The sequence below is a fragment of the Pipistrellus hanaki genome (genome assembly GCF_964339955.1).
Source record: "Pipistrellus hanaki genome assembly, chromosome: 18".
NCBI classification, from domain to species: domain Eukaryota; kingdom Metazoa; phylum Chordata; class Mammalia; order Chiroptera; family Vespertilionidae; genus Pipistrellus; species Pipistrellus hanaki.
The window spans coordinates 30,328,436-30,353,177 of record NC_140520.1 but is presented as its reverse complement, the minus strand read 5'-3'; the positions used below and the strand labels follow the sequence as shown (position 1 = coordinate 30,353,177).

The following is a 24,742-nucleotide window of genomic DNA, read 5'->3' as shown; positions in this document are numbered from 1 at the left end:
TATTATCACACGGGTCAACGCACAGCCCTACAAATCTACAAATAAATCTTGCTCATTCTCAATTTCCCAGCATTGAGAGATTGTTTCACCAGAAAAGCTCTGTTTTTCTACTTCATCTCCAGTTCCTACCCATTCTAACTCTACTGATACTCATTGCTCCCAAGAATTTGCCAATCAACATCCCCTTTTCTTACCTTTTTCAGGCATGTATGTTTCCTCTTCAATAAAATGAAACATTTCGATCAGCAAGGGCATGGGCCCCATAGAGTTGAGGCTTAATATGCTAATGGCCCACTGTTGCTTAATACTTTCCCTTCCCAGAGAGTAAGGGATTTACATTAGGTGTGGGGAGTGCAGAGGCCAAACCCACCAGGGCCTGTCCTTCCCCATCCAGGCCTGACACAACACCCCTGGCCCAGACCCCTCCCTGCAGGCTTCCCATTGGGCCTGGAGCCCGCCCAGGACACGCCCCCTTGTGGGTGGGAACCTGGCATTGAACCTGGGGTTTGCTACATCTGATGAGTGAACTCAGTGAGGCACCTGCTCCTTGGCTCTCCCGGGATTCCCGCTGATCTCCCCGAAAATGACTGCTTCTGGCGGGATGCGAACCACACCTCCCCGCCGCCCGGGGAGCCCCCTTTCTTCTTGGAGTTTCCTCGGGGTCCTTGCGATGGCTCTCCTGTTCCAGTTGCCCACATCCTTCGGTAGGAGCTTGGAGAGGGTGTGCGCTCCTGGGGGCGAACTGGAACGGGTCGGGAGCCCCAGGCCATCCTCAGCCAAGGGCGAGGGAAGAGGGGAGGAGAGGGGTTCGGTTTGGTGGGGCGGGAGGAGGCACAGGACTGGGTTGATCCCCGTGTTGCGGAGTTGGGTGAAGGCGTGGCCCCAGGTGCCCTGATCTCTCTGTGCGCGGACCTGGGGCGGTGGGAGCCCGCAGTGCCCGCGGGAAGGTTGCTTGGTGGAGGTCTCTGAGCCAGGGCAGGCGCTGGGCGCCATGGGTCCCGTCTCAGCTGCGTTCCTGCAAACGCCGGCAGGTGTCTGGGCTCTGGGTCAATGAGGATGCGAAGCGCGGGCCACGTGCTCCAGGTGAGGGCTCCCCTGGAGGGCGCTGGTGCTTGAGGGTGTTGCTAGAGCCCTGGCTCTACCCTGGGGGGAGCGGGAGGGTAGTGTTGCGCTGTGTTCCCTGAGCCAGGGGACGCCTGGGGGAGCTGGTTGGGCTGGGATCCTGGGCGGGTGCAGTGCGGTTTGGAGTGAGTTTGTGGAAGTGCCCAGCGAGGTGGTTCAGGGTGTGGTGGGGCGGGGAGCACTCTGCTTGATTTGTATGGAGCCAGGGAGCACGTGCCCGGTGCTGAGCGCTGCAGGAAGGAAGGCTGGGTTCCTGGGCTCAGCGGGTTTTGAAAGGGCGCTTCTTGTACTCAAATAGATGGGTTGTTGGCCAATATTGGGGGTGGTTTTGTTTTGATTTTCTTTCTTCCTTTTTTGGGGGGAGGGAGTAGGGAGTCATCTTTGTGTTCCTATCAAATATAGACAGTATATTATACTATTCTGTCACCAAATGTCTTCTTGGAATTGTTTTTTCCCCATCACGTTGGGTCCTATAGGAGGGGAGTTACCTGGTAAATTTATTTATTGCAAAACAACAATATATATATATATATATATATATATATATATATATATATATATATATATATATATATATATATATATTAGTATTGGTAGCCAGCCAATGAGAAATGACTACCCTAAGAAATGCTAACAGGCTTCTCCCCTACAGCTCAAAACTACATCTGAGGGCTGGTCCATTAAGTTTATCTTGTGTTTCACTGAATGGAATATGCAATTGAAAATACATATGCCACAAAGACCATGCTTATCGTATCAAACATACACAACCAAAGGACAATGACTTTTAACGCTTGGGTCTATGTCCTTCTGTCTTTATGTTGGCTTGTGTTTCTCTCTTTAGAATTCTACCATATATACAATTTGTGTGCTGCATTCTGTCCTAAGCAGCCATCATTCTGCAAATAGTTGCCTTGCGTGTGCCATGTCCTGTGCTGGTCCTGGGGACACACCGGTGAACAATAACAAACCATTCCTATTTTCATGATTCTTACTTCATGATTTTTTATTATGTGCTCTCTCTCTCTCACACACACACACACACACACACACTCACACACACCACACACACACACACACATACACAGGAATATAAGCAGGGACTGTATTTTGCCCATTGTTGGATGCAAGCACACAGTAGGCAATCAATCAATGGTTGCTATAATGTACTGGGAGTGGCAGAAACTAAGCAAATCATAATAATAGTCTGTTATAACATAAGAGAGAGGCTCTGGAGGGATGGAGGATGATTCCCTGACATCATTTAATTACCAAATGACTGGTGGGAGGTAACAAGGACAGTAAATAGACTAAGATATAAATTTACCAGGTAACTCCAAAACCCTCAGAGGTTTATGGGGAGAAAATAAATGAGGAAATGGTGATTGCAACAGTGCTAAAAAGTTCCTGCCAGTGTAAGCATTCTAGGCAGAATTGTCCTCAAGTTCTACAGTATATGAACCCATCCTTGCTAGAACAATCCCTGTGAGTCACTGGACCATCTCAGCTGGAAATGGAGAAGCACCCTCTGCTCCACTGCAGTGGTGGTCACATGTTAGGACACCAGCAAAAAAATGCTGAGACAGAGATGGCATGTAAGACAGTTAATTAGGAAATGTTCTTAGGCTCAATATTTATGGAAAGGAGAAGGAAAAAATCAAAACCATAAAAAAAGAAGCTGAGTGTCATTGCATTCTCAATGAGAAGTTATGAAACTAGAATTACTCTCTAGAATGTATCCCAAGGTAAGGAGAAAAAGCCAACATTCTATTCCCAGTGTAGGTTAGTAATGGTATGCAGACCACCCCAGAAATAGAGTTTGATCATTAAATAGAGCTGCTTAAAACAAACAAACAAACAAAACAAAAAGAAAGGGGAGGGGGGGAGGGACTGGTAATACCAGAGCTAATGATCAAGAATTTTTCCAAAACATACATAAGATTAGATTTTATTTAAATGAGGATAAAATAAATCCTCAATCATGTTGCCCATGAAAATAGGAAATTAGCTGATGTCAGATTTGATTCAAAACACATGTTGAAATTGAAGTCTTGATTCTAGCCTTATGCAACAAGGCTAGAATCAAGATTGAGTCTCTTCCCCATTCTAGTTAATGAAATACAATAATAAAGAATAATAAACATTTTAATTCTGGCCTAAAGCTTAAATGACTAAGATAGTAATGTGAATTCATTAAAGCCATTTTAGAGAGTCATACCTGTGCTGAGCTTATAAGGTCACTGATCTATTTTATTTTCCGGTGCTATCCCAGAAAACTTTTTATTTATAAGGTTTTACATTTTATTTATTAAATTGTAGGAAGTTGAAACTACTCCAGGTCATTATGAAACTTTATGAAAAAGTATTTCCTCCATCTCTTCCTAAAACCTCTAAAGTCTCCCCTATAATGTCTTTGCACTTCTGAGTTTATTTCTCTGTATTTGCACCCCTAACTGCAGAATATATATTTTTGTCCCAGAAATGATTGCTATCCATTTTAGGTTTACTTTCTAAAGATTAAAGTTGTCAGGAAAATTAGTGACAAAACAGAAGCAGAGTGCAAGTTTTAGCCTCTCTTACTTGGATATTCCTGTGGTCTTTGTGTCTAAGTCAAGAGTTAGTTCCTGCCAAAGTATCCTGTTGCTAAGCCTAAAGTTCAGAGTGATCAGTCTGAGTTTGCTGTTGGGACATCTTGTGAATATGAATGCCTTCCTGGGTCTATAAAAAAAAAAAAAGTCGTTCTTTACCACCTGTCTAGAGACCTCCCAGTGTCAGACGCTCAGCAATACTGTTAACCTGAGTAGTCTATAATAGAGGCATCTTTGGACCTGTTCGTGTATCTCTGTGATCTAAGCTGTTGTATTCATGATAAATAAACAGCAAGCTAGTAAATTATCTTAATGAAGAGGATCCTGGGTTCTGCATGTTTTCTTTTACTCCTTAGAGGCATTGAGTGTTGAGGTTAAATCATTACAGTTAGCCAGCTGTATTTACCTGTAATCTCCATGAACTTGCTCTATGCTCTCTGCACTGTGTTAAGAGTGAGGTTAGAAGTTAGTATGCAAGGAATATTAGTTTTCAGTTCATTCTTACCCAGTTCAATTCAAGAGATATTTTTGAGTAACTAACGTGTTTCCCCGAAAATAAGACATCCTCTGAAAATAAGACCTACTTACAGGTTTCCTTCTGAGTGAAATATAAGGCATCCCCCCGAAAGTAAGTCCCCCCCCCCCCAGGCTAAACATGAGAGATTTGGTCACTGATTCTAAAAGAAATGGAGTCAGAGAAATTCACCAGGAAATTCAGGAATTGGATTGTTATGATGATGTTCCAGAAGATGATGACATGATTGTCATTGAATAAATGAGTAAATTCTTGATACTGTAGGATTCACAGTTTGTCTGGTTTGTGTTGACAACTACTGTACTACCGTACCGTATACAGGTAATAAATTTCCTTTATTTTCATTTAACAATAAATGTATACCGTATTCTTCTTCATGGAAAAATAAGACATCCCCTGAAAATAAGACCTAGCTCATCTTTGGGAGCAAAAATTAATATAAGACACTGTCTTATTTTCGGGGAAACAGGGTAATAGGTATGAAGCTTTAGGCTGATGGGGTTGGAGAGAACTGTAAAGGTCTATTTCCTGTAAAGAATTCCTACACTAATTGTAAAGGCCGACTTTAAACAAAAAATACCATACTGTGATATAATTTCATTTATTCATAGAGATACATTTCTATGATATCATAGAGAAGTACATAATAAATGCTATCCAAAAGAATTGTGGAAACAGGCATTTCAGGTAGAGGTATGGAGGTATGAAAGACCATGGGGTCGGTGGAAAATAGAAAAATTCAGTGTGGTTGCAGTACCAGGTGCACGGTGAGGAATAGTTGTTGATTAAATGGATTGAAAGTTAACTGTGACAGGCCATGATTTTTTTCCTGATCAACAATGGTAAGTCATTGTAAGTTTTTAAATGTAGGAGGTGGCATGACCGCATTTGTGCTTCTGGAAAATAATGTGTGCAGTGATAGATGTGCATAGAAGATGGAGACCAAGGGATCCCAGAGTCAGAAGGAAATTTTGTTACGCAGTGATCCAGTGAGAGATTACAGCAGTGATGACATAGTTGGTTTGGAGATTTGGGGAATCCAGTCACTAAAATTTGGTGACCAAATGAATGATGAGCAGGGGATAAAGAATGAATTGCGGAAAGGAAATGGTGACTGAAGATTTTTTCAAATGCCCAATGGAAGTTGCAATGGAATTATGGAGCCTGGATATAAGCATTCATTTTCCTTAAATAATACTGTGATGTTTAAGTGTAAGCCTGGCTTTGCCATCAAATCCATGGTTCTGACCAAACAATAAATGGAATCCTCCACCGCCCAGGTACTTCAGTGGTGAGGTGGGCTGGAAATCTGGTGATCTACAAATAAAATGAGATTTCTGGTTGTACAGATACATGGTGGTTATGAGAAGAGGAACAGAAAGATAGATAGTGGTTTGGTACCCTGGTTAAAGGATATGAAATTGTTCTTCCAAATGCTTGCTCACTTCCTGTGGCTTTTTCCAAGGGATTCAGCATCCAAAAATGACAAATAACTGTAGGGAGGCTGCAGTCCCATTAGTAGAGGAACAGAATGTACTTTCACCTCTTGTAGCCCTCCGTGTGTGTTTGAGATAGACATCGAATAATTTGTATGTTTCAGTCATTGTTCTTCTTTTTATGTACTCATCTCTCTGGGTTCTTATTACAACCTTATGATGTAGCTTAATTTATACAATAGACTAGGAAATGGAGGCTTAGAGAGCATAAGACTTGCCTAAGGTCACTCAGCCATTGAATGACAGTGGGAATTTGAAACCAGGTCTGAGTCCATTATTTTATTAGTCCATGGTACCTCCCCACATGTGATTAGCATGCTACTAATGTGTTATTTTCATGTGCAGTTTGCCTTTAGTTTTGTTAAAATTGATTAGACTCAGAATTATTTAGTAGATTATCTTACATTGTCATTGTTTGGTCAAGATGGTGCTTATAAATCCTATATTGATTTGTTCGCTGAGGGTCATGAGAAAGGTAAGAATTTAGGAGTTTGGGGATAAGTAGGGACTTTGAGTCCCTAAGGAATTTCTAAGTCTGTTTCTGATAAGGTGACATACACTATATTTGGATCTTTAATCTACATCTGAATCTTTTTCTTGTCATACTCGATATTACCACATATTTCCTTTTCTATTTTTCAGGGATTTCTTGTGACCCTCCTCCTCCTATCCAAAATGGTCGGAATAGTTACACTTCTGGCCCCATACCTCTTAACACTTTGGTGAGGTACAGTTGTGCCTATGACCACCGCATGGTTGGAGAAAAGAATCTTTTTTGTATAAGTAAAGACCAAGTGAAAGGAATCTGGGATAAAGCTGCTCCTACATGTGAATATTTCAACAGAAGAGCTTTTTGCTCTGAGCCCACAGTGGCAAGGGGACGCAAAGATAAAATATTTAGACCACCATACAGACATGGTGATTCTGTGACCTTCACCTGTAATGCCAACTTCACCATGAAAGGATACAAGACCGTTTGGTGCCAAGCAAATAGCAGGTGGGGGCCGACACCACTACCAACCTGTGAGAGTGGTGAGTGATCAACCTCAAGGGAGGGTGGATCCTTGCATTTCTGTGTAGGTCGGGCTTTGTATCATTCTGAACTAAGAGCAGTGTGGGTGTGTCAAGAGTAGGGGTGAGGGAGGAGGTATGGCAAAGGGTGAAAGGTATATTTCCCTGTTTTGTTGGTGTTGGTGTTTTTTGGGGGGAAGAGATATTAGTCATGAAGGATATAAATGTTCATTCCACAAACATCAATAGAAGAAGGAATTTTAAAGCATGATTGGAAAAAATAACTGAATATATCCAATAACTGAATTGAATAAGTTCCACAAGATGTGAGTACACATATATTCACAAGGACAATATATATGTATCACATATATAGGATCCCATATAACTATATTACTAATATCTAGCAGGATAAGCCCTAATAATATGCTCCTTTTGAAGCAGAAAATAGCCTTAAGGGTAGCATGAGAATAATTGTGAACATAAACTATTTTTTGGTAAATGAAATTTTTCACAAAATAAAATAATAAAGTGTAACTAAAAATGGAAAATAATGAGCTATAGGGTGTATAACATGGATATTACATCACACTTGTTTTAAAGATTGAGTTGAAAGTTTATGATGACTGGTTACCTCAGATAATGTGTCATTTAGTTGGATGAATGTACTATGTCAGAATCTCGATTGTGAAGGATGTGTCATCTGATGGCCTTTTCTTCTAATGTGCGTGTGTAAAGATTTCCCCCTGGAGTGTCCACCACTTCCCATGACCCCCAATGGACATCACACAGCAGAGAGCGTTGGCCTCTTTGTCCCTGGACTGTCTGTGACTTACAGCTGTGAACCTGGCTACTTGCTTGTTGGAGAAAAGACCATCCGTTGTTTGTCTTCAGGAAACTGGAGTGCAGTCATCCCACAATGTGAAGGTACCCCAAATTTACAATCAATTTTCAGAAACTAGGCTATTCTGTTATTGGCCACTAGAGGGCCGGTGCACAAAATTTATGCAAAGGTGTGTGTCCCTTAGTCCAGCCTGCACCCCCTCCAATCTGGGCCCCCCGAGGGATGTCCGAGTGCCCTCTCACAATCCAGGACTGCTGACTCCCAACCTCTTACCTGGCTGCCTGCATGATTGCCCCTATTCCTTTCTGCCTGCCAGCCTGATCACCCCTAACCACTCCCCTGCCATCCTGATCGACGCCTACCTGCTCCCCTGCCAGCCCTATTGCCCCTAACTGCTCTCCCCTGCCAGTCTGGTCACCCCCAACTGCCCTCCCCTGCTGGCCTGGTTGCCCCCAACTGCCCTCCTCTGCAGGCCTGGTCACCTCCAACTGCCTTCTCCTGCCAACCAGGTCACCCCCAACTGCCCTACCCTGCCGGCCTGCTTGCCCCCAACTGCCCTCCACTACAGGCCTTATCTCCCCCAACTGCCCTCCCCTGCAGGCCTGGTTCCCCCCAACTGCCCTCCCTTGCAGGCCTGTGTTCGCTGCCCCCCCTCCCTCACAACTGTTCTCCCTTGCTGGCCTGATTGTTCACAACTGCCCTCCCCTGCAGGCCATCTTATGGTGGCCATCTTGTGCCCACATGGGAGCCTCCATCTTTGACCACATGGGGCGGCCATCTTGTGTGTTGGAGTGACAAACAATTAGCATATTACTCATTTATTAGATAAGGATATCTTGGGCATCTTTGGCTTGTTTCCATAGAGGCACAGTGTGATGCTCCAGGACCATTGCTAAATGGGCAGATAAAGGGGCCTGCAAGTCGTCGAGTTGGCGTAACTGTGACCCTTTCCTGTAATGAAGGGTGAGTGTTCTGAGGACCTAGGAGATGTAACTCGCTGGGCTTCTCCATGCGTGCTATGACACGTGAAGTCTCCTCTGTGAGGATCTGATAGAGCCCGGGGTGAGGTTATGAGAAATAATGCTAATAAGAGTCGATGCACACAAATTGAATGAGTTAGTATTGAGCTTTATGTAGAGATTATTGATCCATATCAGCAACTGTCTAATAGTTCTGAATGACCACCTTCTGTCTCCAGATTTCGATTACGAGGCCCACCTTTTAGTCAGTGTGTAATTGCTGGACAGAGAGCTTTATGGACCAAGATGCCAAAATGTGAAGGTACGTTATGCAAACTGTGGTTTGAACCTAGTTATCTGAGGCTCAACAGGGCGAAGAATCCATACATTGTACCTCTGAGGGGGAGTGGACACCCACTGTCCCCAAGTGCAAAGGTATCAGGACTTGCATGCAGATGTTTTGTAGTTTTGAGATTGCTTGAGTTGATTTCTCATCTTAGTCTCTTTTTCTTAGTGGCAGAGTGTGAGCCCATAGGAAAGTATCTCTATAAAAAACCCCAGGATCGATTCATTAGACCAGCTGTTAACTCTTCTTGCGATGAAGGGTGAGTGAGTGCTGGCTCGGCCTGAACTGGGTCTGGCTTATCAGTGCATACTGCAAGCTGTGTGTAAGAGTTTACCTCAAAGACCCTCCCCGGGCCCGTGCCCATGGGAGTGCTAATCGTGCTAGCTTTCCATGTGCGGGGACTCGGCCTGTGCTAAGGGTGAGGGAGCTGATGCTGGCTACACTCTGTTCATGTTGCTTCTTGTCCTGAAAGTGGTGAGTCTGCTTTTGAGCCAATAGCCCTTACTTAGTTTAATGGTCTCTAGACAGCAAAATGACGTGACTCTATCTCTAGGTCCCGGTTAGGAGAGAGTGCTTATCAGCTGTGTCAAGGTGCCATTCCTTGGTTTATGGAGATTCGTCTTTGTACAGGTGAGTGACACCTATGACTGCCCTGGGAGATTTCTCTTTTAGGCTATGTTGTGAGAATAAGAATATTGGCCTCCGTTCCATTACGTTTGTCAACAGTTTTTCTGTCTTTGTACTGTCCTCTCTATCATATTGGGTCGGCAGCTAAGTAATTGCGGGTTTCACACATATATGGCTTCAGTTGAATTTTTAGTTTGCAGACGTAGTACAAATGTAAAACACATTTTGTTATTTGATAGTTGGCTATTCAGCTGTTAATCAGTAAAAAAAGTTTTTTGATCTGTTTTGTGGTTTTCGTTTGGCGTTCGTTGAAAAATGGAAAATCAAAAGGAACATTTTCGTCATATTTTGCTTTTTTATTTCCGCAAAGGGAAAACGCATTGCAAGCTCATAAAAAGTTATGTGCTGTTTATGGTGACGAAGCCTTAAAAGAACGGCAGTGTCAAAATTGGTTTGCCAAATTTCGTTCTGGTGATTTTTCACTCAAAGATGAAAAACGCTCTGGTCGTCCAGTTGAAGTTGATGACGCCCTAATCAAAGCAATAATCAATTCAGACTGTCACAGTACAACACGTGAGATTGCAGAGAAGCTTCATGTATCACATACATGCATTGAAAATCACTTAAAACAACTTAGCTATGTTCAAAAACTTGATACATGGGTTCCTCACGAACTGAAAGAATCACAGTTAACGCAACGCATTAGCAGCTGCAATTTGCTAAAGAAACGTAATGAAAATGATCCATTTTTAAAACGACTGATAACTGGCGATGAAAAATGGGTTGTTTACAACAATATGAAGCGGAAAAGATCGTGGAGCAGGCCAGGTGAACCAACTCAAACAACATCAAAAGCTGATATTCATCAAAAGAAGGTTTTGTTATCAGTTTGGTGGGATTACAAAGGAATTGTCTACTTTGAACTCTTACCACCCAACCGAACGATCAATTCTGATGTCTACATTGAACAACTAACGAAATTAAACAATGCAGTTGAAGAAAAGCGGCCCGAATTGACAAATCGAAAAGGTGTTGTATTCCATCATGACAATGCAAGGCCACACACATCTTTGGTCACTCGGCAAAAATTAATGGAGCTTGGTTGGGATGTTTTGCCACATCCACCATATAGTCCTGACCTTGCACCATCTGATTACTTTTTGTTTCGATCTTTACAAAACTCCTTGAATGGTAAAAATTTCAATAATGATGATGATGTCAAATCGTACCTGATTCAGTTTTTTGCTAATAAAAACCAGAAGTTTTTTGAACGTGGGATTATGATGCCGCCTGAAAGATGGCAAAAGGTCATTGATCAAAATGGGCAATACATTACAGAATAAAGTTATTTAGTTTCATGAAAAAATTGTCTTTGATTTTCTTTAAAAAATCCGCAATTACTTACTTGCCGACCCAATAGCAATCACTTAATTTAAACGTATGCAGTTACTGGTTCTCTTTTGTGATTTAGATGTGCAAATTGATGAAAGCAGTGAGTATATGAGCCACCATGTTAAATTTTGCGTACACTGTAGTCTAGCGGGGAAGGATACTGATGTGGGACATGATCTCTTATTCTGTATCTACTGCTTCATATGAAATTGGGTGACTTATGCAATTTCTCTGTAACTCTATCCCCTCATCTGTAAAGTCAGCATAAGACTGCAGACTTCAAAGTTATTGCCTACCAAAGTATATACTCAATCAACAACAGATATTCTTGGCTAAACTACTTTATCACCTCAGCACTAGGAAGGCATGCAACAGAAGCTCAATTCTACGCTCCCATGCCTTTTATTCAACTATTGTATATTTTTAAAAGAATTCTTATTTTAATTAATAATTTACTGTTGGTTTTTACTGCCTCACATTATGACATTGATGTACATGTTCACACTCAACAAAGATGTGAGTTACAAAAAAATCTTTGCTATGAAACCTGTATAAATTGAATTTTGCACACATAATGAGCTTTGATATAACTGACATATCACCAAAACTCACCCATATCTTCCAGGAAATGTGATAACAACAGATTTATAACCAGCTTCCTTTCTATTCTATGGTGTCTAATAATGAAACAGAATTATATAGTCACTTCTCATCTCTCCAGAAATCACCTGCCCACCGCCCCCTGTTATCTACAATGGGATATACACAGGGAGATCCTCAGAAGACTTTCCATACGGAACCACAGTCACTTACTCATGTAACCCTGGGCCAGAGGAAGGCGTAGAATTCAAGCTCATCGGGGAGAGCACCATCCGTTGTACAACCAATGATCAGGAGAGGGGCATCTGGAGTGGCCCTGCTCCTCTCTGTAAACTTTCCCTCCCTGCTGTTCAGTGCTCACATGCCCACATTGAAAATGGACACCTGATACCGGGCAAGGAAGCCCCATATGTCTACAACGACAGTGTGACAGTCAAGTGTGATGAAGGATATACTTTGAAGGGCAGCAGTGAGATCCGTTGCAAAGCCAATAATACCTGGGATCCTGAAATACCGACTTGTGAAAAAGGTAAACAGCCCAACGGAAGAAAACAAGGTATGTACTTATTATTCTCATCTCTCATTCAAAACTACACTCATGGGAAAATTCAATGGAACACAGATTACTATCCTATTTATCTGTAACAGTGTTCCATGTGTGTTGTGTATGTCCATTATGTGAATGGCTCTTATATCCAGAATATATTCAAGGTAGATACTGAGAGGACCTATTTATAGAAGTCTAGCTCTTTCAAAAGAACAGAAAGCATTCAGTAATGAATTAGAGCTTTCTGATCCTTGGCTAAAATGCTTAAGATTGTCTGTTGTCAAATGGTGTGCTGTTAATGTTCTTGAGTATAAATTCTTCTTTTGTTGGTATTTATGTCGGAAATTTTATTTTGTTTGTTGTTTTCTTCAGACTGCCAGCCACCTGCTGGGCTGCACCACGGTCGGCACACAGGTGGAAATAGGGTCCTCTTTGTCTCTGGGATGACTGTACACTACACCTGTGACCCTGGCTACTCGCTTGTGGGAAACAAATCCATTCACTGCATGCCTTCCGGAAATTGGAGCCCTTCTGCCCCTCGGTGTGAAGGTACTTTAGCTCTAGCGTTGCCTTTCCCTTTGATAGGCAGCATGTGTGAGTAACTCAGCTATGTTCCTCTAGAAGCGCCATGTCAGCCTGTGGGAGAAGATGTTCAAGAGCTTCCAGCTGATTCGCATGTGGTTCTAGTTAATAGATCCTGTCCAGATGGGTGAGTATGAGATGATCCACCCAGGGAGGGTCCCCCTCTGTTTAGTGCGTTAGTTCCACCCTCAGCTTGTCTTGGTGACTCTTGTTGAGGTTCCTCATTGCCACACTCACAGAGAATATGAGGTTCCAAAGGTCTAAGTAGCATCTCTGACTTGTTAGTTCTTTCTTGACATGGAAATAGCTTTGCTGTGATCAACTCTCATCTAAAGAAGATTGCTTAGTGCGTGGGTCAGGGATTTTAATTCCTCTGTACCGAAGTTCTTATGTAGGAGTTCCTCTGTATTTGTGGCGTGAGGAGGCGAGGTTTTAGAGATGTGATATTGGGAAAAAGAAATGTATTATAATCTCTCTCTAGGTACCAGTTGACTGGGCATACTTTTCAGAAGTGTGAAGATGCTGAGAATGGAGTTTGGTTCCAAAGGATTCCACTATGTGAAGGTAAGAGATAAGTTAAAGTTGTAAATGGGATAGTTGGGGATTAGGGAGGGCGGGCCACCTAAGAACTAGGCTGTAACTACCTCAACAGTCTATATGTTCTATCTCAGTGTATCTAAGATTAGAAATGCTTGTCACAGTTTAGTCAAAACTCTCATTGGCAAGCAAAGTTGTCAAGTAGGAACTAAGTATTTGGCATGCATCTGCTAATTGCTCACGATTTTAAAAAACACACACAAATATAGCCTATATTTATAGCTTATTTAAAAATTTTTTGGAATGAGTGTGTATTATTCACATCATCAGAAGTGTTAACAAAGCTGTTTTGATGAGAATACAATGCAGATTGTAGAGCTACATAAGTGTATGGTTATGTGTCATACATGCAGTCACACAGTTTTATTTGCATCCAAATGATGACTGTCGGCCTTGGTACACTAGCTGAAGCCGCATTTCCCGAATCTCTTCTACAGCCATTCTCTGTCCACCTCCTCCATGGAAGATTGACAACGGGAGGCACACAGGTGTGATGGCAGAACAGTTTCTTTACGGAATGGAAATCTCTTATGAATGTGACCACGGATTCTCTCTTCTGGGAGAGAGAAACATACGATGCATAAGTGATTCTCAAGGACATGGATCTTGGAGTGGACCTCCCCCACGGTGCTTAAAACCTCCTCCCGTGGCCCACTGCCCTCACCCACAAGTCAAACATGGCTACACGCTGAATAAAACTCGTTCATCGTATTCCCACAATGACACTGTATATGTTGCCTGCAACCAGGGTTTCATCATGAATGGCAGTGACTCGGTTAGGTGCCATACCAATAACAAATGGGTGCCAGGCATACCAACATGTATCAGAAAGGGTAAGTTATTTTTAATAATTAACTCAGGGATTTCGCTCAGAATAAGGAAACATTTTTTAAATCTGTACTTACCATTTGAGCTAAAGAAAAGAGTGTAAATGCTAAGACAAGTTATATTGTTTTATAAGACACCTGCCTAATCTTTTTGCCCAATTCTTTCCTCCCCTTTTCCTTTCTAAGTAAGGTGAGGAAAAAGTACATGAGAGGATAATGTGATGGTGTCTACAAAATTTATTGTTTTCGTTAAATAAAAACGCACCTATCTTACTTTGGCGCAAATGTTGGCAATAGTATTACTTGGCAATTTGATATCCAAGGCCAAAATACCAGCCAGTATAGTATTTCAGTATGTTCTAAAGAATGAAGCTGACTTTTTTAAAACTCATTGAATTATCTTTCTTATAATATAATTATCATTACTTTTACACACTTGTAAGTTATATAAGTGCTTACAAGTTTGACTGGGACCTCTAAAACTATATTAAGCAAACTGTTATTTTTTTAAATAAAAATATATTTTATTGAGTTTTTACAGAGAGGAAGAGAGAGGGATAGAAAGCTAGAAACATTGATGAGAGAGAAACATCCATCAGCTGCCTCTTGCACACCCCCTACTGGGAATGTGCCAGCAACCAAGGTACATGCCCTTGACTGGAATCCTTTCAGTCCGAGGCCGATGCTCTATCCACTGAGGCAAACCGGTTTCGGCAGCAAACTGTTATAATAGTTAATATTTGCATTTAACCTGAGAAATCCCTGATTATACTGAGTGTATTATTATTTTTAGTTGGTGAGCTACTGCAATTTACTTAAAGTGAACATTGTTTTAAAGTCCGGTGAGTTTTTGCATCAGAAATAAAGAAAAAGTGGGTGGAATCCAGGCTTTCAATATACCTTTTCAAGTAGACTTAGAGGGACTAGAGCTGAATGGGACATTGCCATGGGGCTTTGGACTACACTGAATCATGCAGCTACCAGTAGACTAATATGTTTATGATTTTGGATTCTCCTTAGGCTCACTTGCTCCTCTTCTTGGTGGTAAGTCTAAATTCTATAAATACATATATTTGTGGCCCTATAACTCACCTTTCACTTTAACTCATAGAAAAGTACCTAGGGTGTTTTAAGAATGTTTTAATGTACCCTTTACAGACTGTCACTTTTGAATATAGTTAAATAAATGTTTTTAAAGCCAGCTATTTCCAACTTTTAAGTTGAAAGTTTGGTTTACATTAACTCAATCTTTTGCATGATTGGTACTATAATACTAGCCTGGCTTATTCTGCAGTTGTAAAAATATCTTCCACAATTGAGAATTAAATGTTGTCATGCAAAGTATGGGACCCTGGTGTCCTGAGCTCCTAATTTTACCCCAGTAACTGGAATATTACTAATGACACGGAAAGAAACAGAAAAGCCCCGCAAAGCTTGACTGGAACCCTGTGATTAAATGCGTGGTGTTTTAGATTGAATGTGGACTTGATTGAATCAGAAACACTTTAAGCCCAAGTATCATTATTTAGGAATTCAATATGTATATGGCTCAGAAAGTTTAAGTATAAAAGTAACATTCTATAGTCCCCTCCACTAGGAATAGGCCCCACAATCACTTCAAAACCATAGAGGTCACATTTTTCTTGAATTTGACACTTGCTGTTTTATTTTCTAGGTCTTTCTGCAGGTTTTGTGGTTCTTATCCTCTTGGTTAGTGTCACCTTGTGCATGAGATTAAAACACAGAAAACAGTAAGTTCCATGCGTGCTTCACCAAAGCACAAATGATTTTGGCTTCTTCAGCGTTAGGGAGGATAAGCAGGTGAAGTCTTACCAAGTCTCAGATTCTACTGGGGAATGACTAAGCCATGTCACCCCAAATGTGTAACCCACAAACTCCAGCAAATTTTCATTAAAATACCAAGTCACCCAGTGCCATCTGATGACATTGGTCACAGTTGTATAATACCTATCACAGGCATCAAACAAAAAAAGGGTTGCATTGAAATTATGCAGTGACAGCCTCTATGCACTGAGTAGTTTGGTCTAAGCCTGACAAGGCCTGAGCACAGTGAGGGGTGACAGGTGGGATGTACTTTAGACGGTCGTGTTTACCAGAGGATGGTGTTGTGAATGAATTCAGGAGAGAGGGCATTCTGTGACAAATAAGGTTGGAAAATACTTCATTTATATTTTTCCCATAGAGATTCACAATCATCAAGAGAGTGACTGAAGTCCTATAATACAAAAGCCAGTTTCACGGTTTTTAAGCCAGTGTTCCCAAACTAATTGGATTACACAATTCCTTTCTCCTCCTCCTCCTCCTCCTCCTCCTCCTCCTCCTCCTCCTCTTCCTTTTCCTCCTCATCCTCCTCCTTCTCCTCTTCTTCCTTCTCCTCCTCCTCCTCTTCCTTCTCCTCCTCCTCCTCTTTTTCCTCCTCCTCTTTCTCCTCCTCTTCCTCCTTCTCCTCCTTACATAATGCTTTTAACAACCCTTGGGACTAATATTTCATTTCATAGACATTTGGATAATCTACGAAGGTGATCAGGAGCTAGATTATCAAAGCCTCCAGGCCATAACAAGGAGTTAGGGTGTATCCTATAGGAACTGAAAAAAGCAAAATAAATACGTTCAGCCCAGCCAGCATGACTCCGTGGTTGAGCACTGACCCATGAACCAGGATGTTCGATTTCTGGTGAGGGCAAACGCCCAGTTACGGTCTTGATCCCCAGTGTAGGGCATGCAGGAGGCAGTCGGTCAATAATTCTCTCTCATCATTGATGTTTCTATCTCTCTCTTCCTCTCCCTTCCTCTCTGAAGTCCATAAAATATATTAAATTTGTTTTTAAATATGTTCAGATTCGCATTTTTTAAAGAAGGGGCAGGGTTGGGCCATCAGCCCCAGCAGCAGTGGCAGGGATCCAGAGAGGGGACAGATGCAGGACGCATCTTCCCTGTGGAGAACCTAGGATTCCAGGACTGAGTGTCCTGTGAAAAGGAGGAACAAGGGGACAGAGAATGAGCCAAGTGGCGGTCACTTGATGGTCCCAGTGTTTCACCAAAAGAGGAAAAGGGCAGGTCTGTGGGGAAGATGATGAGTTCAGTGCTGACCTTGCCAGTTTGTGGCCCTTGTGATGTAGGACTGGAGAGAGGGGCCTGAATTCAGATAGGTGACGTTTAAATCACCATGGAAGCCTTGGCACCAAAATAGATTTAAAAGGTAACAATAGGGTTAACAACCAATTCCAGAAGGACAGTGTGCTTAAAAGATAAGAGGGGAAGAACCAGTCAGGAGTAGGAGGAAAGCCAGGAGACAATTGTTTCACAGAATTCAAGGAAGAAAAAGAACTCAAAAAATAAAAATAAAAATAGGGATTTGCATGGCTTTTCTTGAAGGAAGTTAGAATATAACTTTAGCTAAGAGTAGTTATAAATTTAAATAAATGGAGAAAGTGGTTTCTATGTCTTTACTAACTTCTAATTTTACTTTTAGCACATCTCATCTGAAAAAAATTTCCAAACTTTGGGAATGCCTACAAGCTCATTTGAATTGTTTCTATTGATAATAATTAAGTTTATTAACATGATTATATCAGTACTGGATGTAAATGCTTATATTGATATGAACCAAATATGTTACACTAAATTGCTTAGCATCACTCTCATTTTAGTTCTATCTTCTAACCCACTTCAACTCATTGTCTGATAGTTGATACAAACATTTCTATCATCTTAGTTACTTTTTGTAAATGAGATGAATAATCATTTAAAAATGGATGTTCAGTAACAACACTAAATAATTATAAAAGCCATCTAACATTTGAAGAAAAGACTGCTAATTTTTTTTAGTCATGTAAGATATTTTAATAAAGTCTGAACATCCTAACTAAAAATTAACATTTTTTATATTCTTAATATATTATTTATAATTTGACCTCTTAAATATGGTAATTGGGGACATTCTGTAAGTAACCCAAGCTTTCTTTCCCAGTAATTGTGTAATATTTTAGTTCAGAGTTCTACATGGTAGGTTATCCCATTTTCTTGTCTTCTGCTAATTTTAGCGAACTGGTTTTAGAAGCACTACAAAGTATGTATGCCCTCAAAGAGGAAAAGTAAAACTGTCCTCTTAAATATCATTTAAAGATTTTGTCATGTAGGACCATGTAAGGATTTTGAATTAAACATCCAATATAAAAATGTTCTTTTAAGTTAGATTGGGAGATTGTGTCTCAAATAGGTAAATGTATGATCACATCTTAAAATAAAAGCTTCTTTTGTTTTTCTCGTAAACCGGGGGCCATCGTTATTGGTCATTTAGAGTTCTAGGTCTGAGATAAAGCTGTGTAACGTCAACTTCTGACCTAGACACTTAGCAGCCTAGAAAATTATTTGTTTTTATGGGCCTTTCCAAAATTGCGGATTATATTGATTATTTCATAGGCTACTTAGGAAAATAAAATGGACTCATCCCTGAAAAGTGCTTACCATGTGTTAGAAATTATGGAAAGAAAGCAACTGCTATATATTTTAGCAATTATGGCCATGATTAAAAATCTTACTTTTTTTCCCCTTCTTCCATTTAGCAATTATGTTACAAATAAAAGTCCTACAGAAGGAGATCTTTATTTAGAGACACGAGCACTATACTCTGTTGACCCACACAACCCAGCAAGCTAACCAGAAGGTAAATGGGTGTCTAATGAAAATGAAATATTTTATTTATTTCTATGTAAAAATGTCCTTTTATTCATACTTATCAAAAAGCATAATGCTAAATATATATGGTTCCACTGCAGTCTTTAAAATCATGCATATAGCCTTAGCTGGTTTGGCTCAGTGGATAGTGTGTCGGCCTGCAGACTGAAGGGTCCTGGGTTTGATTCCAGTCAAGGGCACATGCCTGGTTTGTGGGCTTGATCCCCAATAAGGGGCATGCAGGAAGCAGCCAATTAATGATTCTCTCTCATCATTGATGTTTCTCTTTCTCTCCCACTCTCCATTCCTCTCTGAAATCAATAAAAAATATTAAAAAGAAAATAATGGATATGAATTGTGCATTTACCTATATCCTATTGCTGACTAATGAGTTTGCCGACCACTAGCTTATAGCCAAAGCCTGGCTTCAGGCACATCCCAGGATGAGCATGTAACATCCAAGATGAGAGAGCCAAGGTTAAAACTTCCTCGTGGCCAAGGTTTTGGGGTCAGTAGGTGGCCAAGGTAGAATTCAAGCTCAAATATGCCTTATATGCTTTATCGTATATAATCTATAAGGTAGAGATACCACCTCTGTCTTCTTGGAGTTTATTTTAGTTTATAAAACATACTGACCTACATATAACATACTCGTCAGGGAGTAAGAATATATGTCATGAACAAGATACAGAAGACCTGCTGTGGCAATGGGGAAAGGAATATTTGCTTGCTGCTGGTGAGTCATAGGAAAAGCCAAGAGGAGAACGGGGAAGGCCAGGCCAGAGTGATCTCTAGATCCAAACCTGCGGGGATCCAAAGTGAAGCTATTACATCAGTATTTGTCCAATGAATGTGTGGATCAAGGAGAATGCAGTTTCTCCTGCTCTTTTATTCATACTTATCTGTATAAAATTTGTTAATTGTTCCATATCATATGAGAAGGACCTCTTAATACAATAATATTTTTGAATAGCCTTGATGCTTCATTGGTTCTAGCACTTACAATTGGTCTATACAGAGAATGTTAACATTCCCATTATTTAAGCTTTGGTTCGTACCAATGCTCTCCATGCTGCCTCCTCACCAGCAATTCTTCTTGCTTGGAATCCCAATGAACATGGGTTGGAAAGAAACCATCTGACTACCAGCAAGCCTCTTTGCACGGGCGCCACCTCACTGAAACGATCTCTTAAAGCTGTAGCTTCCTATTTGCACTTATTCTCAAGCGGCACAAGAAGCACTTGCCTGATGAGAATGATGGGAGCCCAGTTCCACCGCCACTTGCTCTTCAAGGACTTTCTGAAGCTTCACCTGGGATGTGCCTGGAGCCAGGTTTTGGCTACAAGCCAAGTGGTTGGCAAACTCAATAGTCAACAGAACCAAATATCAACAGTACCACGATTGGAATTTCTTTTGAGAGCCAAATTTTTTAAATTTAAAATTCTTCTAACGCCACTTCTTCAAAACAGACTCGCCCAGGCCGTGGTATTTTGTGGAAGAGCCACACTCGAGGGGCCAAAGAGCTGCATGTGGCTCGCGAGCCACAGTTTGCCGACCACTGCATCAGCAATTACTAGTTGCTCTGAGGAGTCGCCTTTTCTAGGAAGGCACCAAAGTGAACTGTCTTTATATGCAGACTCTTCCTTTTTTATAATCAGCATACTTACTGTTACCACATACTTTTGGTTATAGTGCAGTTTTAATTATTTAGTCATCGTATGAATGAGTTCCTGTGGTTTTCATGGGTATATCTTTATAGAGAAGTCTGATTTTATTTTGATAGCAGTTTTAGCATTAAACATTTCACTTGAATTTCCACTTGGTTTGAGGTTTTCTCACCCTCTATGCTTTGTGTTCCCATAATCACTCAGTGATTCCAACTCAAACAAGTTTCCTCTTTTAATTATGGGAGTGAAATTTTAATACCAGAGTTTTTTGTGTACAATTTAATCTTTAGATATATTCTCGATGCTTTTGCCAGATCTGGTTGCTTGTAAAATGCCATTTAATAATGTATACATTTCAAATAAATTTTATCTTTAAAAACTACTTGCCTTGTATGATTCCTTATGCCATTGGGATTCTGATAGGGATTGCATTCCTTCTGCAGATCGCTTTAGGTAATACAGATAGTGGAACAATGCGGGTTCTCCCAATCTGGGAAGATGAAATGCCTTTCCATCTCTTTATATCGTCTCCAGTTTCTTCCAAAAATGCCTTTTAGCACCGGTCAGTGCGGCTCATGGGTTTTCTCCTGTGAGGACCTCGGGCTGAGGGGCAGGCATCAGCTGCGCTCCATTGGTCAGCTTACAACGCCCCATTTAGGCAAGTTTTCTGTGCAGACACGTTCAGCTCATTCCTTTTATTGTTTTGTTTTATTTTTAATTTAATTTTATTGTTCCAAGTATTCAAATAGTAGTACATACATCTCCTTCCCCCCCCCCCATTGACCTTCCCCCAGCCTCCTCAACCTCCTGTCACATGCCCTCATCACCCCCCCCCCCAACCCCAGGGGGGGGGGGGCAGTGTCTTGTGTCCATTGGTGTGCTTATATGCATGCATACAAGTCCGTCTGTTGATCTCTTTCCCCCCCTCCCCAACACTCCCCAGCCTTCCTGCTGTAATTTGACAGTCTTTACTGTGCTTTACTGTCTCTGTATCTCTCTTTTCATTCATCAGGTTATAATGTCCTTTGTTTTCCATCAATGAGTGAGATCATGTGGTATTTTTCTTTCATTAAAAAGAAGGAATTCTTACCATTTGCAGCAGCATGGATGGAACCGGAGAGCATTATTCTAAGTGAAATAAGCCAGGCAATGAAAGAAAAAATACCGCAGCTCATTCCTTTTAGAGATAAATCCCACTTTGTTCCTGCTAGCGTCTAAAATTATTGTAAGCATCATCTTCCAGAAATTTCCCAGGATTTGGTACTTCCTTGCTGGTGGAGAATAGGCAGAGACATGTTAAATGCAGTTGACAGCAACACCCACTTATTTTATCCATATTTAATAGGTATTCATTATGCGCCTACTACAGGCCTAGAACAGTCGGGGCACTGGAGGAAAAGCAAGAAAACTCGACCCTTGTCTCAATGAGCTTGTCCAGAAAATGAAGCAACATGGCCAGAACATATCAACTGGAGCCTCAGATGGGTCAAATCAAACTACGTTAAAGAAATCAAGGTGAATGTCTTCCATTATATTAAGAAAGACTTGATGGACACCAGGTGTAGAAATTTCACTGGTTGAAAGTTCCAGTAAAACCTCAGTCCTTTAATCTAGCACCTGTAACTAGCTTACCAAACTCAAGCCATGCTTTTTCCTTATCCTTTCACTTTTCTAACAGAAAAAAAAAAAAACTTATTTCCAAGCCTCCAAGTAAATGGGAAAGGGTTTTTCTTCTTTTTTTAAACATATATTTTATCGATTTCAGTGAGGAAGGAAGAAGGAGAGAGAGATAGAAACAACAATGATGAGAGAGAGTCATTGATTGGCTGCCTCCTGCATGACCCCACTGGGGATCAAGCCCACAATCCTAGCTTGTGTCCTTGACCGGAATCGAACCTGGGACCCTTCAGGCCAATGCTCTATTCACTGAGCCAAACCGGGTAGGTTGTTTTTTTCCTTCTTTATTGAGATATAATTGACATAGAGCACTGTGTAAAGATGATTGTGGAAAACAATAAATGTAAGGGTGGGCAAAAGTAGGTTTATAGCTGTGAGTACACAAAACACAGAGTTTATTTTGTATTATTTATTATTACATTGTTTTCCATATGATAAACTGTAAACCTACTTTTACCCAACCCTGTAGATTCTTGTTTTCATAAATAAGAGGCAATATTGAGCCGCAGAACATGTCTGTTACATCATTCTTTCACTACTATAAGACATAACAGTACAGTAAATACTCAATTTTGCAGGCCTCAGTTTAAAAGACTTCAGATTTAATGGACAAAATTTCCAGTCCCTATGTCATCTGTGAAAATCAACACTTAACACCCTGTTAATTTTAAGATGCTTATAACCACGATTTGTTTATAATTAAATTAACAGGTTACTTTTCGTTATTAATTCACAGCTTTTTATAAAGTACATTTTGATTTCAGAGAGGAAGGGAGAGTGAGAGAGAGAGATAGAAACATCAATGATGAGAGGGAATCACTGATCAGCTGCCTCCAGCACACGCCCCACCTGGCTGAGCCCACAACCCAAGCAGGTGCCCTGACTGAGAATGGAACCATGACCACCTGGTTCATAGGATGACGCTCAACCACCGAACCACACAAGCGGGCTTCACAGTTATTTTTTTTTTTTTAAACAAATTTTAGCAAACAAGCTATATGATGGGGGGGGGGGGGGGAGGGGAAACACTGTGGTAATTTCACCAACATAAATAAATATTACATATCTACAACTGTTGTCTACATATTTAAATCCAACAGTAACTGCCCATAAACCATGTTTGGCAAATGATCAGCTTGTGATCACACTATCAGGCACGGGAATTGGTTCTGAGGTCACGTGGCGTGACTTTCTGCAGCCGTTTGGATGCGTGCCGGCAGGTGTTCTCACAGGCACTTGCCCCAGCTGATTGCATTTGTTTACTCAAGGTGATGGGTGGGTGCAGCGTTTACTAGACATATTCAGTATAAAGCTAAAATGACGGTAATATGAAAACTTTTCTGTGAAATTAAACTTTTTGTGATACTTTTTTAATTGGACAAACTTGTCTACTTAAGTAAAAGCAGGTAAATTACCTAATTTGTCAATTTTTTAACACACATTTGGAAAACCTACTTTATTATATAACAGACTTTCCCCTTTAATGGACACCTCCTTGCCCAAATTAGTCCCTTATATTGAGGTTTTACTGTAATAATAATTACCCCTCAATGAGGGGTAATTTCCCATTCACTGTCTCCCTACTTATACCTCCTTCAATTGTCATTGTGGAGTGTCTGGATTTTATAATCTATATATATATATAAAAGGCTAATATGCAAAGTGTCCTCTCAGGAGTTCAACCTGGAGATTGAAAGCTCAATTGCTTGCTATGACATGCATTGACCACCAAGGGGCGGTGAAGAACAAAGGAAACACACACACACACACACACACACACACACACACACACACACACGCTGGCAAGTGGCACCTGGAGAAGGAAGGCCTTGATCAGCCCTGATCTCCCACCAGGCCTAGGGAGCCTACCAGTGCACAAACTTTGTGCACTGGGCCTCTAATATAACAAGGTGATTGTTTTATACTTCACCTTCACACTTAGTGTTTTATACACTCTCCCAGAATCTGCATTGTCTTGTTCTGAAAGGAACAGGAAATGCCATGATTCTGATGAACCCACATTCTTCAGCACATCTCAGGTGCAGCATGGTTTAAATACGTATCAAGTGGTGTAATTCCAGAAAGTGCATTTGTGGTTTATACGGAGAGCTTCCATTTGCTCAGCATTCTCTCATTCCTGAACCCAATGCAACTCAGGTTCTATCCCCAACATTTTATTAGCAAAACAGACGTTGATGTATACGTTGGGTTTAAATTTTTTTCTTTACTTGATTATATAGAAAACTAAAAAGCACAAAGAAAATAAAATATCCACAATCTTGTCAACTCTTCATTCATTACAGTGTTAACGTGAGAAACATTCAAGTCCGTGAAGAATCTTTGAGAGCTTATTTGAGCCAAGCTGTCCACAATTGCTGGGAAGCCAAATCTCACCTGGAGAACGACCGTTTGCACCATGTTTCATACATTACCCTCCAAAGAGGAGGCTTCAGTGGGTTCCATGAATCCATTGGTAATTGATTAGGGAGGCTGGAGGAAGCAAAGTGGGGAAACCTCTGGGATTGGATAAAAAATAAAATGACAGACACACACTTCTTTTGCTTAGGTGAGTGTAGGATAGTTCGTACACAATGAAATCATCCTGTTGGTGATTTTGAAATCTCGCA

The 24,742-nt window shown here is 40.9% G+C and overlaps 1 protein-coding gene across 2 annotated transcripts; it reads left to right on the top strand.

Annotated features, from left to right (window-relative positions):
- Positions 1 to 511: 511 nt before the first annotated feature.
- On the top strand, positions 512 to 20,820 carry LOC311612390 (complement receptor type 2-like). 2 transcript variants are annotated; one of them, XM_084865293.1, is made up of 16 exons: positions 512 to 704; positions 6,384 to 6,773; positions 7,491 to 7,679; positions 8,460 to 8,559; positions 8,795 to 8,877; positions 9,070 to 9,160; positions 9,455 to 9,531; positions 11,642 to 12,076; positions 12,440 to 12,616; positions 12,689 to 12,776; positions 13,131 to 13,213; positions 13,684 to 14,079; positions 15,094 to 15,117; positions 15,749 to 15,824; positions 18,660 to 18,760; positions 19,859 to 20,820. In XM_084865293.1, the coding sequence occupies exons 1-15, from the start codon at positions 584 to 586 to the stop codon at positions 18,751 to 18,753; spliced, it is 2,424 nt and encodes an 807-aa protein (XP_084721419.1). In that variant the 5' UTR covers positions 512 to 583; the 3' UTR covers positions 18,754 to 18,760; positions 19,859 to 20,820. The 2 variants fall into 2 exon arrangements, with proteins under 2 accessions (XP_084721419.1, XP_084721420.1); XM_084865294.1 differs by lacking the exon at positions 12,440 to 12,616 and having other exon boundaries at positions 11,642 to 12,049.
- Positions 20,821 to 24,742: the final 3,922 nt, after the last annotated feature.